General features: G+C 41.5%; 1 protein-coding gene across 1 annotated transcript in view; it reads left to right on the top strand.

Annotated features, from left to right (window-relative positions):
* Positions 1-14,234, top strand: part of LOC103804284 (transmembrane and TPR repeat-containing protein 1-like) — a gene marked incomplete at its 3' end in the record, with an annotated part of 41,560 nt that overhangs the window by 17,370 nt on the left and 9,956 nt on the right. The window contains exon 4 of the mRNA XM_009076887.1: positions 4,049-4,170. Within this exon, the coding sequence (XP_009075135.1) occupies positions 4,049-4,170 (122 nt within the window). The remainder of the gene's footprint in view (positions 1-4,048; positions 4,171-14,234) is intronic.

Here is a 14,234-nt window from a genome sequence, read left to right as displayed (position 1 = left end):
AGCAGGAATACATGCATTAGGTTTGTGTGCAGGCTGCACTAAGGGTTTGCACAAATGGATGTTAGGAATAAACTGAAGAAGGATCATCCTCTCTCAGTTTTTGAGATTTTTTGCTGTATTGATTATTTTTGACCTTGGAGTGATTCTTTGATATTTTGAGATGGCATGACACTTTTTTTTTTTTTCATTGCCTTTGGGAGAAGTAGTGTTCCTTAGTTCTTTGAGAAGTCTATGCAAAGTAAGTTAAAAAAAAGGTTTTGGTTTGGTTTGTTGGTTTGTTCTTGTTACGATATAATGAAGGCCTAATTTTAGTGAGTTAGATGTGAATTTGAAAACTCCTCCCTACCACCAACTATTTACTATAAGGAATGTTACTTTGTTTTGAAGTTGGCTTGTCTTTAACCAAAGAAAACATTCTAAGGTTAATTCAAAGGTGCTTTTTTTTACCCATACCTCCCCAGAGACCTCTGTGACAGGAAGATAAGTTTGCCATTTCCAAAAGAAAGCACTACCTTTAAGAGAAGAGAAAATGTCTCTCTGTAAAATGAGTGATCTATAATTTCTAGTCCTAGCTTTTTTTTTTATTATTTTAAGGAAAAAGGAAGACAAAATTTCCTATTACTCATTGAAAGCTTTTACTACTGCTCTGGGCACCTGAAAGATACTGATTCTGACACCTCAAGCTCTATGACCAGAGTAGTTACACCAAGTAAATGGTCCTAATATTTCTTTTATTTCTTTGCCTGAAAAATATAATGGGCTATATATAGCTGTTTTATTTAAAAAACATGTGGAGGGTATCTCCTATGGCTTGTGTTGGATGGGAGTTCCTGCTGCTCTCTGTTCCTGCGACCCTACGGTACAGCTATCCGTGGTTCTTGTGCCATTCTGTCCTGCTTGCCTACTCATTTATAAATCTATCAGTCCCTCCAGGGAGAAGGGAAGTAAAAGGTGAGTTGTAAGTAAACTTTTATAGGGAAAAGGATGAAGGAGAACGTGGTGTCCTATGAGACTTGTGCTTTTAGCTGTCTATAGCTATCACCTGTGGTACATACAATCCTTTCCACACATTGTGGTTGCATTTCTCTCCTTTCTTCTGTTTTCTCTGAGCTGCCTGGGTTGGCAGATGTTAGCCCTTGCTGGAAAGGCAGGGACAGATGTTGTTGCTGTGCCTCCAGTCCTTGCAAGGCTGGGATAGAACACGCCCCTCTCAGTTCAGGGCAAAGGCCAGTTTTGTCAGCATCCAAGTGGTCAGTAAAAACTGCTTAGGGAAATGAGAAATAAGATCTGTCTGTCAATAGGGTAGCTTTGTCTTCCAGTATGAATTTCAAACTATGGGCAGCCAGTCATTTAGAACTTGCTTGGGCTAGAGGCTGCATCCAGATTGTCACAGATGAGTTGCAGATGCCCAGCAACCTCATCTATTTGTCCTGCCCTGCCTGGGGACTCTCCCAGCCTCTCCTCCCATGCACGACCCAGCCACAGGGCCAAGATGTCAAATACACAAAGTGCCTGAACAAATTTTGGAGAGATTAATTGCTGGGCAGAGGAGAGAAACCCAACCTGAGCTTTGGAATGACCACAACATGAGCTCAGCAGTTTGACCTGCTGGCTCACAGGCAGGACCACGTGTAGCACAAAACCAGTTGAAGCCTGGTCTTCAAGCACCAGCTCTTCACAAAAAAGCCTCTGCCTGAATGGAATTCTTTGAAAAGGGCACTGCCAGATATTCTTTTGCTTCAGAAATAAGTAGCACTGTGGAAGGTTCTGCTGCTCTGTAGTTTGTGAGAGCTCAGCTCCTGGCTCTGAGCCCTGCCCAAAGGACTGAGCTGGCAGCCCTCAATGGCATTAGCCTAGAGGTGTGGCTCATGGGGAGAAAAAGGGCATGCAATACATTTTCTCCTTCAGCTGAGCTAATTCCCACATTTTCTTCTTTCCCGTTTGATGTACAAGTTTTATTTGCCTTTCTCTGGCATTCAGTTTCCTTTGCTTATCTGCAGTGCTGCAGCATTGAATAACACCGTGTCCTTCCTAGAGATGTTTAACTAGAGGTTGTTTTCCCAATTATTAATTTAATGAACAACAGCTGGAGAAATATTTGATAGGTGGTTTATTTGAAAGCAAGTGCATATCTTGGGGACAGAGAACATTTTATGCCTTAGCAGTGTACTCCTTTGTGCCTGTGGGTCATTGTACTCAAACCCCTGGGGTAGAGTGGTGGCAGCAAATGGGCACTATAACTAGGTCAGACAGGGTGGGAAGGGAGTGTCAAATGGCAAGAGAGAAACAGGGTATATATCCTGGAGCTGGGTGGGAGGGAAGTTGGACTTGAGCTAGGACTGATAATTTTGCATTCAGTGTTGAGGAATAATTTTTAATTCATTTTTTTTTCCCTATTCAATTTTCTGTTGTATTTACAAGCCAAAATGACCATTACCAGGCACCTCTGCTCATCAGTTTCAGCTCTGAGAATAATGTATTTTAGGTGCTGTTGTGACTGCAAGAAGGCACTAGTAACTGTGGTTTCAAGACCTTGAAAAAGTAGATAATAGAAGTGCCAGAGATAACTGAGGTGCTGTTTAAAGCAGATCTTGATAGAGAACTCTGGAGATCTGAATGCTACTTCTCTTTCTTCCTCATGTTTCCTCTTTGAGCCAGCAGAAACAAGTGTACTTCTTTGTGATCCTATGGTTCAGCTCCTCTAAAGTGACATCAGAGCCCCCTGACATGTACCCTTGCATTCAGTACCCATAGAAAATGCTCATTGTCTTGCCCATAGAGTAGGATGAATGTATTTTTATAGTAGGACTTCTGAATTTCAGCCACTGTCTAGACCAGTGGTGACTGGTGTTGCAATCTGCAGCCATGCCAAAGCAAGACAGGTTGTACTGTGTGGCCCTGCATCATAGATCGAGCTCTGTTCTCTACTCAGAAACCTTGTTCAGTGTTTATAAATTTAGTTCCCTCCAGCAAAGAGAGAAGTCAATTGCTTTCCAAAGTTGAGAAATTGCCCACAACAATTAGAAAGTGCTGCAACCATTATGTGAATCTGGTTGCATCTCTTTCTAAGTGTGACAAAGCTTCTCTTGATGGCTGGTGAGGGGCAGTGTTGTGGGCAGGAAAGCACAGTTGTCTGCCTGGCTAATTGAACATTCCTAAAACTACGCTTCTGTTAGCCTGATGTCCTTTGAGATCATCAACAGAAGGCAAGAGCTGATTCACCTTCTTGGGGTGGAGCTAAATGTGAAGCCCAACTTGCCTGAGAAGGCTTGGGGCAGGATCAGTGGCCATGGCTTATTGTGGCATCTCAAGCTGCTTGTGTCAGTTGAGCAGATCACACTTGTTTTGAGTTGCATGTGGTAATTCCATTTCTCCTCCAAGAGCAACCCAACATAAAAGTGTGCACAGTGAAGGGCATTGGCTGAGCTCAAGTGAAAAACATTAATTTTAACCTACAGCATGTCTCAGATTTCTGACTCTGTATGAGTATGGAGACCTTGTGTGTGAAACCATCGTTTCAAGTGTAGATATTTTCTTGAAAGGGATAAAGTGACTGCATTAATGTGTCATTTGGGGCTAGTTTTCTTTACACAAAATTTGAGTGATTGAACAGCTTTTTCTCTGTGATAAACATTTAGGATTGAAGCAGCCTGTGTGTATGTGATACGTTTGTGTATTTACACACAGTCACACTGTCACAGACATGCTAACATATACATTCACAATATTCTATACTTACATATTACCAATATAGGAGATATTTTAAGTACTAGCTATGCCATGCATACAGTAGAGCTGACCTTGGAAAAGATACCAAGAGTAATAATAGACACCGTGGGTAGTGTTTGTGCAGTTTCTGGGCATGTTAGATGCACCGTGTATAAGTTTCTAAGAACAGTGTCTTGGAATAATTTCTTTTAAATGAAAAACATATCAAACATTAATCTAAGTTGCTTTTTTTATGACTCTCAAAAGGAAAGGGGAAAGTTAGTGGTGGATCAAGTTGGATTTTTTTAGTTGATACTTGTTTAATTTTGTATTATTGCAGAAACTGGAACACAAAGAAGTTTTGGTTGGCTTGTTGTTCCTGGTTTTCCCATTCATCCCAGCCAGCAACCTCTTCTTCAGGGTGGGATTTGTGGTGGCAGAGCGAGTCCTTTACATGCCGAGGTAACTATTGCAAATGAATTTGTTTCTAATGAGACCACCATCTCATTTTCTAAAAGCAGGCATGATTGCTTCTTCCTTTTTAAATGCTTCAGACATTACATTGCTAGTCAGTGGGTTCTCTGCCTTTGAGTTTTGCATGATAGCATGAGAGATTTTATAGTCAGCTGAGAACAGATTGCTTGGCAGGAGCAAGGCTACCCAAAATCCATGCTCTTTTTTTTTTTTTTTCTTTCCCCCCGCAGATTTTTTGGTGTGCTTGATACAGCTCAATACAGAGATGAGGTGTGGTTTCTTGAGGATTGCCCTCCAAGTCTCTCTTTCCTTGGTAGCATTATCAAATTGAATTGTTCAATGTCTTTACCTTAAGGAGAGCAGTTAACCTGTCATATTTTTATTGTGGTATTGTTCAGCTTTCCCACTACATTAGTTGATCAGTAAATACAAAGGCTATTATTGCTGTCCTGAAATGCTGCTGGCTTCAGTTGTGGATATGAGCATGGGTTCCCGCCTGTAAGCTGTTGACTGCATACACATCTAAGAGTGGAGGATTTGCAGTTGTTGAACAGGGTGAGGAAAATGCAGCCACTTCTCCATCACTCAGCCTGTGCCCTGAAATTTTCCTCAGTTTCCAGCCTCTTAATAATTGTCACTTCAGCAGTCTGGGTGCTTCCAATTGCATTTACTCAAGGACAGCTTTGAGGTGTTACTTCTGACATCTCCACAATATCCAGAGCAGATGCTGCAGTGACAGTCAGAGGCCATTCATCCAAGACACACCAGACCATTGCCCATTTCACAGAAACACAGGCTGGTTGAGGTTGGAAAGGACCTTGGGATATCATCTGATCCAATTTTTTTGCTCAAGCAGGACCACCTAGAGCCAGTTGCCTAGGACCCTGTATAGACAGGTTTTGAATATCTCAAAAGAGGGAGACTTTGCAATCTCTCTGGGCAACTTGTGCCAGTGCAGTTTGTTCCATCCAGAAGCGTAAATGGTTGTTCTTGGATGCTGCAAGCCAGAAAGCCCAATTATACCCTTGGTTGCAGAAAGTCAGCATCTGTTATATCTAATGTGAACTGCCATTGTGGAGCTGCTGACAAAGCACAAATCCTCCTTTTCATTCTGGGCGACTTTGTGGCAACTGAAACAAAAGGTTTATTTCACAAAATGTTTAAATTGTATTCCTCAGAAATTGTGGATGCTAAGAAAAATGCTTATAGATAGTCTTTTGCAAAGCCATATGTATTCTGATGGTCATTTGTGTAAGTGCTATCACAAAAGGGCTGCTTATTGGTGTAAAACTCAGGCTGTGCAGGAGCTGTTGTATTTATTACAAGCTTCTTGCGCAGTTATGCTGTATCCCTGTGCTCTGCTCTATACTGACATGCTTTTTAGGTCAAATCCTGCTGACTTTATTCACATCATTTTCCCTGTTTTCATTTGCTGAGAATATACCTGAAAGTCTAGGGAGTGAAAGTTGTCCCTCAGAGTTATTTTGCAAATCATACCCTGAACTAATGGATCTTGCATCATTTCAAATTAACTTGGAAATCAGATTGCTTTAAATTCATGTAACAGAAAATGAGGAAACACATGAAAGCGCAAAGCTATTAAGGAAACAGTCAGCTGAACACAGGGCTGTGTTGAGGGGTTGCATTTCTGAATCTCGAAAGAACAACTGCAGAAAATACTTCAGCCGTCAGCAGTTCCTCGTCGTCCTCCAGATGAGACTGCTGATATAATGAGAGGAGGGGCAATGAAGAAGAAAAAAGGCTATGTTTGCGCAGAGAAAATTAATCAGCGTTAACATGTGTGCATATAGTTTGTATAATGCTTTTCATCTCCCTGAGGGTTTTGCAAATATATGACTGACAAAGTAGGTAATTGGTGGTTGCTCTATTTTTTTCAGTTAGGAAAACTGAGGCAGAAGGATTAAATGGGTACTCTAGAGTAAGTCTGTGTCAGAGTCCCTGGATCTCATACTTTGCTCAGATCACTCCTGTCCTGCCTTGCAGTATTTGGTTTTTGCTCTTAGCCCAGACTGGCAGGTACCTGGCATGAAAAGGAAAGCTCATGGGGAAATGTGGGCAGTTTCCAGCCAAAGATATGGCAGAACAAAAATAATGTGGTTTTGTTGTGGTTTTTTTTTTCCCCTGGGAGCATGGTAGTTTAGTTACAATGGCTTTAGAAAGGACTTGTATTCTTTACTTAGAACAGCCTTTAGCAGTTTTCTCATGTTGCATCTTGAAAAGCTGTTTTCCTATCCTTTGCCATTCCTTCTCTAAAACTCAGTTAGCAAGTCAGAGGTTGTCATTCAGCATTATTGAGACAAAAGTCCTCAATCAGATGGAGAGAACTCTGTTAACTCTGTGTTTGGACTCATGCTGGAGGGTGCTTTTCTAGCTCTGTTTCAAGTAATAGCCTTTTATTAATATTTATGGATGTGACACTTGCGTATTTGTGGATGTGACAGTTGTGTATGTGTGTCACAGCCTGAAGTCCTAGTTCAGTGCTGCTCAGTAGTTACCTGGGGAAAATGTCAAGCATTTTCTTCTCAATAAGAGTTAAGTAAGGACTCAAGGATTTATGTAGAAGGTGTTGTAAATAGAAAGAAGCAAGAAAGAAGCTTTTTGCTTGGTGTCTAATTACATGGCTGGGTCTTGCCTTCTAGGGATTGATGGGTATTTGGAACAATTCCTCTCCTGTTTGCAGTCATGCCCCAGGGGAGAGGCTTATAAGCTATGTGAAAATGGTTGAATGTTTTCTATAATTGGGTTTAGCTAAACAGAAATATTTGAAGAAAATATTTCTTGTATTTATTTTGCATCTGAGGGTTACAAGCACTTGTTTAAATCAAGAATTTTTAATAATAGTACTCTTAAGTTGGAAAATTTAATTGGAAAACAATATATTGTCTTTCAATGTTTAAATTTTTTTGTTGGTGGTGGGTTTTTTTCTTGTCCATGAGAGGAGGACATCTTGTTTCAGGTGGGTAAGTGTGTGCAAAATACTTACCTTGGGGTGGCAGACACTATACAACTCTCTAGGCCACAGTTTTCCAAAGAGGCATCACAATGAAAAGCTGGATCAGTGAAAGACTTAAACTAGAGGTTTTTCCCACTTCAAAATATCATAGCTGGACAACTTAAGCCGTTTTCACAACCTCATATGAGTGAACAAATCAACCAAAACATTGTTCTGTGGGTTATTTCCAATTTGCTGAAAGCAATAGGCAATCTAGTGGTACCTACACCATTTTTCTGGCAACTTGTCCATGATGGATATTGCAGTGAGTGGGTTGCAGAGTGCACAGTTAGTCTTCCTCAGCACAGACAATTACAGGTTGCTGGGATGGTTTATTTTTGGCAGCTCCTCTCTATATCAAGAGTTGATGTTGAAACTCTAATTGTCAATACTAGGAGATGAGATCACTGCTATATACAGGATGGCATTTGCTTTACCACCTATCTCAAAATCTGCAAGAAAGCCAGGGTCCTGAAAAAAACACAGTTGTATTTTTCAGGAATTTAACACATCATTGTGGCACTTGGTGCCATGGTCTAGTAACCACGATGAGGTTGGACTTTGATCTTGGAAGTCTTTTCCAACCCGATTGATTCTATGATCATGTTAAAGCTTTCCCCATGGCGTAACAAAGCAGGAACCATATGAATTTTTGCCTTTCCATAGAGTATGTTTTTACTTCTTTGGGCTAATGCATTTGTTCCAATTAGTGTAATTCCATACATTGTTAACTTTTGTAATTGAAGAAAACAAAAGAACCTTTTAGGTAGTGGAATCATCTGTAACTTTTATAAACCCGATAATTGTTAAGCAGAAGTCCTCATTTCTTACAAGGCAGTCACTTGAGGATGGGACTTACTGGTGCTTCTCTTTTCTGGGAGCATATCATGCTCTCTACATTATCTTTATTTTCTTCAAGACCAGCTCTGTGATGGGGTGGTGGTCTGTTTTCATATTCCTTTGCCACCTGAATTTCTGTTTGCCTTTCAGAATTCCTTCAATATTAGATCAGATCCTGTAAGGGATCATCTGATTTGCAGAAGAAGCTTCTCTTTTCAATTGAAGTCAAACACTGACCCCAGTGAAGTCAGCAGTGAAAGTCCCATTGGCTCCATGGAGTCAGTTTATCTTCTCCCTGATCTCAGTTCAGCAATATAATTGAGCTTTTTGCCAGTTTTCAAGTTAAGTCTACAGTTCTTTTGGGATTTGTATATGGAATCCAAGTTACACCTATTCCATTTACTTAAAACAAACATGATTTCATTGCCGTACTCTGCTGCTGCTGTTCTTGTGAGGGCCATGTAGCAGGCAAAGTTCAAAAGAAGCAAACTGGATTATATTCCCTGTAATTCAGCTGCAGACCTGAGGGCACAGGGAGGGTATTAAGTGATGGCAGTGAGCCAACCCCCAGCCCCAGCTGGGTTCCTGTTTGCCTTGAGGGATGCTTGTCACTGCTCCAGAGTTTCAGCAGCAGTCTGCAGAATGGCTCATGGCTGGAGGGCGAGATGGTTGGGACTTCTGCTGGAGCCATTGACTCCAGTTCTGCTTCCCTATCGATGAAACAGGGATAATAACTCCACTCTGCCCTTCAGAAGGGGACAGAGAGAATTCTCACTAATTAATGAGAAACAATTGCTTGCAAGAAGGTTAAATGCTGTGAGCAGCTACCTTGCAGGTGTGTACCCAGACTTAAGGTCCTGGCTTTGGAAGGCTTCCCTCATCCATATTCATAGTCATAGAATCAACCGGGTTAGAAGAGACCTCAAAGATCATCAAATCCAACTTTTAAACACTTTCAGGAGAAATCAAAGCAGCCATCCTCTGTGAAGGCAGGCAAGAAATGCTGAGATACCAGTGCCATATATTTTGGCAAAAGGCAATAAAGACGTAGGAATAAAAATGGAAATGATTCTGCAAAGCTGAAGAAGATCAGCTCATGGTGCGTTTGGCCTAGACTGCAGTATTGCATTATTTTTAACTGAATTTAAAATATGCTGTGGAGAGATGTGTTGCATTCTGGACATGTGCAATTGATTCAGGAAAAAGTTACATTTGTGTGAAGTTATGGGTGTTAATGGCTATACTGGAAAGATTTCTGGTTTCATTGTGATAGATTCAGTTAAAGGAAGACCTTCAAATGCATTTACTCTGCTCTTGAAAATTACACAGATAGGTAAAGATATTGTCCTTAAAAATAATAATAATAAAATAAGCTAATGTCATCTTGTGGAAGTAATCTACTTGGTCATGTTGATTAAAAGAGGAATCTTGTTTGCAAGAGAATACTTTGGCCTTAAGAAGATGCCTGGTGAAATTTAACAGAAAATACTCTTGCATCAAGTTTTTGGAGACTTGCAATGGAATTGAATGGGAAATTATGTCCCTGCTATAGAATTTCAGAAGTTATAACAATATTTAAAACTGTAGCATATAGACCCTTCCCAAGTATATAATTTTTTGGGAAATTTCGGTGGAAACCCAATGGAATAATAGTAGATTTTTCATTTATAGAATGTTTTCTTTCCGTAATTCATATAGTAATCAAAAACCTCAAAGGGTTTTGTATTACCTGTAAATATTTCAGATAGAAATCTGTTGGAAGTGAAATCTGGGACCCAGTGACTCTGAGGAAGAGGGTTTGTTTATCACATGACATGCAGGAAGGAAGGAAGGGAAGGGAAATGTGTCCAAATGTTGAATAGGCATTCAAGGGTTAGCAAAATCATTCCTTTCTAGTCCATCTCTTCTCTCTAATAAGCAAGAGTTCCTGCATTTTTTCTATTTGCATCACGTTCTGCCTACACACCACATTGCTCACAGAGGTAAATCATTTTGATGACTTAGCTGATCATGTCTAAGTGTCTTTAATACAGACCTACATTGCTTTTAATTTAGAGCCAATGACAAAGTCTCAACACTAAGTCATAAGGTACCTTTCCAAATTAGATGTATTTTGCCATCATTTATGATTCTTTATGCCTTTGTATTACCACCTGCAGACTTTATTCCAGGAAAAACCTGCTTAATTCCAGTGAAAATTTGGCATTTTATTTAGCAGACTCAGTAGTAAGTCAGGTATGCTGCCAGTTCCTTGGTTCTCACACTGATATTTGTGAGTGATAAGGGGTTTTTTTTCCAATAGGTTTTCTTTTCTATCTTAGATGTTATACCTTGATAGTGTTCCTGAAGTCTTTTAAAATCTCTAGTAACCAAGAAAAAGTATATCAATTCCATATCATCATTACTGAGAGACAGGCTATTCAAAAAAGCTTTTCCCATTGTCCCCAAAACTCAGTACCAGGGAAGAAGCAGAGATAAATAGTGAATGTTGCTGGCTGCATGTGACAGAGACACATCCTGCATTATCCTTGCCTTTGGGCATTTAATCCAAAACAAGACTGTTACAACAGGTTTTTCCCTTGTAGTACGTCTAGTTGAGAAAGTTTTCGTAGAACATTTTGCTACTAAAAATACAACATTTTAGTTAACCATAAAACTTTTTGCCAAAGGGTACTGACTATGGTGAAACTTAAGATAAAAAGGTTGGAAAAAAAGTACTTCTCCAACCCAAGATGGACTTTACAGTCTAAAGGTGATGTACAACAGAAATGGACAACTGGGTGGAGTGGCCCAGAATTGCCTCTTTGGGGGACACACACACACTCATCTGGGTGTTGGGGCATCAAGGTTCATCTGCCACACACCAGTATTTTTTCAGAATAGTTAGTGCTGATCTACACCCTGCTGGATCACTTGGTGGTGGCAGTTTAATCCAGACCTGATCTAGGCCCATGCCTGCACTCTTGTCAAATTAGCCAGCTGGTAGCTTGCTGAATTTAGGCTAGCCTTCTACTGGGTGTGAGGGAAAGTCTTGATCCAGCTGTAAGCTTGGCAGTACAAAGTAAACTTCTCAAAATTTCTGGAAAACATACGGACCAGTGGTTACTCCAGATCAGCACATGGGTTTTTATGGCTGGGGAATTTTGGGGACCTTAAACTCAAAACTCTACACATCCATCCACTGCATCCCCAGCTTTGAGCATGATGTGGCACAGTGGTTTGAGCCCAGGTGATCCAGTTTGCAGGAAGTGCCCCAGCTTCTGAGTTTCTGGCTTTTCTGGGTGTTTCAGGAAAGGTTTTTGTTTGGTCAGATGTTGAACTTGATGATCTTGGCGATCGTTTCCAAACTTAATGATTCTATGATTTTATGGCCCAAGTGCACGCTAGCATGCTCATACAAATGCACTATTTTTCCACATGAAAACATTTTTTCTAAATGTCCAGATTTTATCCTGGCCCAAACAGCTCCAGCCTTGAAAAAGGTGACATTTTTCATAAAACAACATCTTTGCCAGCACAGCTCATCACTGGACCTGCATTGCCTCAGAGTGATTTTTGGGGCAGAAAGAACCACCCTGGCCATGCTTATTTTGCCAGCACTCCTTTCCACATCTGACTGCTGTAGTGAGGCAGGAGAGCCCACAGGGCATGACAAGCGTGCTTTTTGCAATCAATTACTCTCCATTAGAGAAGTGTGAGCAGAGCAGATGAGTTTAAACAGGGATGAACTGCCTTTTCCCCTGCAGCAAAGGCCCTGCATTTCAGCTGACTTTGGCTCTTCCTCTCACTGTATTTCCTCTGCTTAGGCTGCAGAGCTGGAATGGCTGGGGTTGGGAGCACGTAAAGTGTGTTTTGCCAGGTAATGTGTGGAGCTGGGGCTAGGAAGCTTGTGAGGAACTATAAAACTGAGATAATCAAATGTTTGTGTTCAGCATTTGGACTTGGCAGCAGACACAGTCTTTCTCAAGGCTGCACTCCCTGCTCTCTGAGGGGCAGCAGTAGAGTATGCACTTACTTTGAGTCATGAATGCAAGGGTTAAACTTGCTTCAGAGCAGCTGGAAAGTGAGGGTTGGTTTTTAGGGAGGGAAAGGGAGTCATCTTAAATGGCTGCTGGAAGTCAAGAAGGAGCTTTGCAGCCCGGAAAGAGCCTCTGGGGTGAAATGTCAAAGCCAAGTGCATTTTCTGGTCTCAGTATAGTTTTGAGATAATCTCTTTTGTTGCATTAGCAGCCCCTGAACTGGGCAGTGTTTCTTCCATGCTTTGACAGGGTACTTATAGGCAACTTTTCTCTGTACTGTTATGTATGCATCTGGATTTTTATCTGGGCTCAGCTCTGAAATCTGGAGTAACAGCTTTGATGAAATCAGTGGATGTACTCCAAGTTTACATGTGTGTAGTTGAGATTAAATCAGTTTAAAAAAAAAAAAAAGCTACTATTTCACAAGATCTGACATCCACAAAATTGCCATTAAAAAGTGTGAGGAAGGCATCTTTTCTGCATAGTTTCTCCTGCCCTTTTCAAACTAAGCTTAACAGCCCTACCTGGGCCAGTTAGGAAAGGCTGGAGCTGCACCTGTGATGTGCAGACTAATTGCCTTAGAACTGCAGCTTTCAGCCTGCTCTGCCCATGCACTCTTCTCTGCAGTGGAAACCTGAACTGTGCAAAGTCACAACTTGGAAAATACAGTAGAATGTGTGACTAGAACATGCCTTGGTCTTCAGAAGCTTTCCACAGCAGTAGGTCTCTAAGCAAGATGGTTTCTGGTGCAGGCAGATTGCTGTAGCAGAGCATCCTGATGATCCTGGGCTGCGACACCAACAACCTGTATCTTTGATTAGATGCCATCACTAAGAGCCAAGTGCAGTGAAACCATTCATGACTTTTACTAAAACATGAGAAATCCGATCCATAGAGAGAGAACAGAACTGTGTGTATCCATTGTCAGTAACAGCTTCACCTTGGGAAAGGAGCCATAATGGCCAAAGGACATGTGAGTGCTTTCTGTGCTTCTGGAGGTCCTTGACCTGCAAAAGACCTGCAGCCAGGAATGTAACATCTGCTCTCAGCCAGGGGATTGGCTTGAAATGACTGTGTTATAAAAAAAGCCATGCAAAACCATAGAGCTCCACCTGACATCTGCATGGAAAGGTCCCTGACAAGATAATGTGGGTGTATCCTCCCCACCCTTTCCTTGATGATCTATGGCAGGAAATGATCTGAAGTTCTAAGTCAAATTTAGCATGTTCTGAAAATAAAAATATTCACCTACTTCGCGTTGTGTGTTCCTTTCCCTTCTTTTCCTTTCTTTTGGATTCCCATGCACTTCAGAGTGCAGATACAGTTAGACTGTTAGTTGTGGCACAACTGCAACTCACTCTGTCACAGTTATCTATCTTAGTAAATTGTGACACACTTCCCCCCTGCTCTCTTTATTATTGCTCCTTTACCCTTACCCTTAGCAGCTTTGCAGTTTGGGGTGGTGGTACATCATGAGTTATGCAATCCCCATCCCTCAGTCATTTGGGAGCCCACTGCCCTCTGTATTTGGACTTACTGCTGAATCTTATAATCTTGTTGCCTTGCTGAATGTGGAGCTTGCTTTTGGGTTACTAAGCTGTTTATCTCTTGGGAGTCCTGTGTGCTATTGAGCAAGGTATCTTAGTTTCTGTTGCGTACTCCCCATGTTGTGGGTCAAGTCTTGGACTGCAGCTTCATTGATGTGTTTGCCAGTCCCCTGTCAGCAGAGCAAATCACTTTATTACCATGTTTCTGGTTCCTGCTCTGTAACAGGAAGGTTGCAGCAGACCTCCCCTACGAAGTTCTATAGGAGCCCCTGATGGAAAGCCCCATGTGATGCTGGGCACTGCTACATCCCTGCACTGTGTCATTGCCAGTGCAGCTGGGATGGGAGCTGCTGTCTGAGCTGAACTTCTACATCTCTGTGGCACCCAACATCTCTCTGTAACTCTTGTGGCCATGCACTGCAGATGTTCGAGAATAACCCCTGGAAGCAGCACCTTTCCAGTGTCTGAATAAGGTGTAATGTGATGCTGACTGTGCCTCAGACAAGCAGAGTGAGCGCTGCTTCTAAGGCAGAAATTCCCAACAGCTGGGACAGGATTTGACATAAATACCAAGACATTGACGTTTGCCATTTTTGTTTTCTGGACACGTTCATGATTCTGTAGAAAGGGCCT

Source organism: Acanthisitta chloris, unplaced genomic scaffold, assembly GCF_000695815.1.
Source record: "Acanthisitta chloris isolate BGI_N310 unplaced genomic scaffold, ASM69581v1 scaffold2296, whole genome shotgun sequence".
Taxonomy (NCBI): Eukaryota; Metazoa; Chordata; class Aves; order Passeriformes; family Acanthisittidae; genus Acanthisitta; species Acanthisitta chloris.
This window is presented reverse-complemented; position numbering and strand designations above follow the sequence as displayed.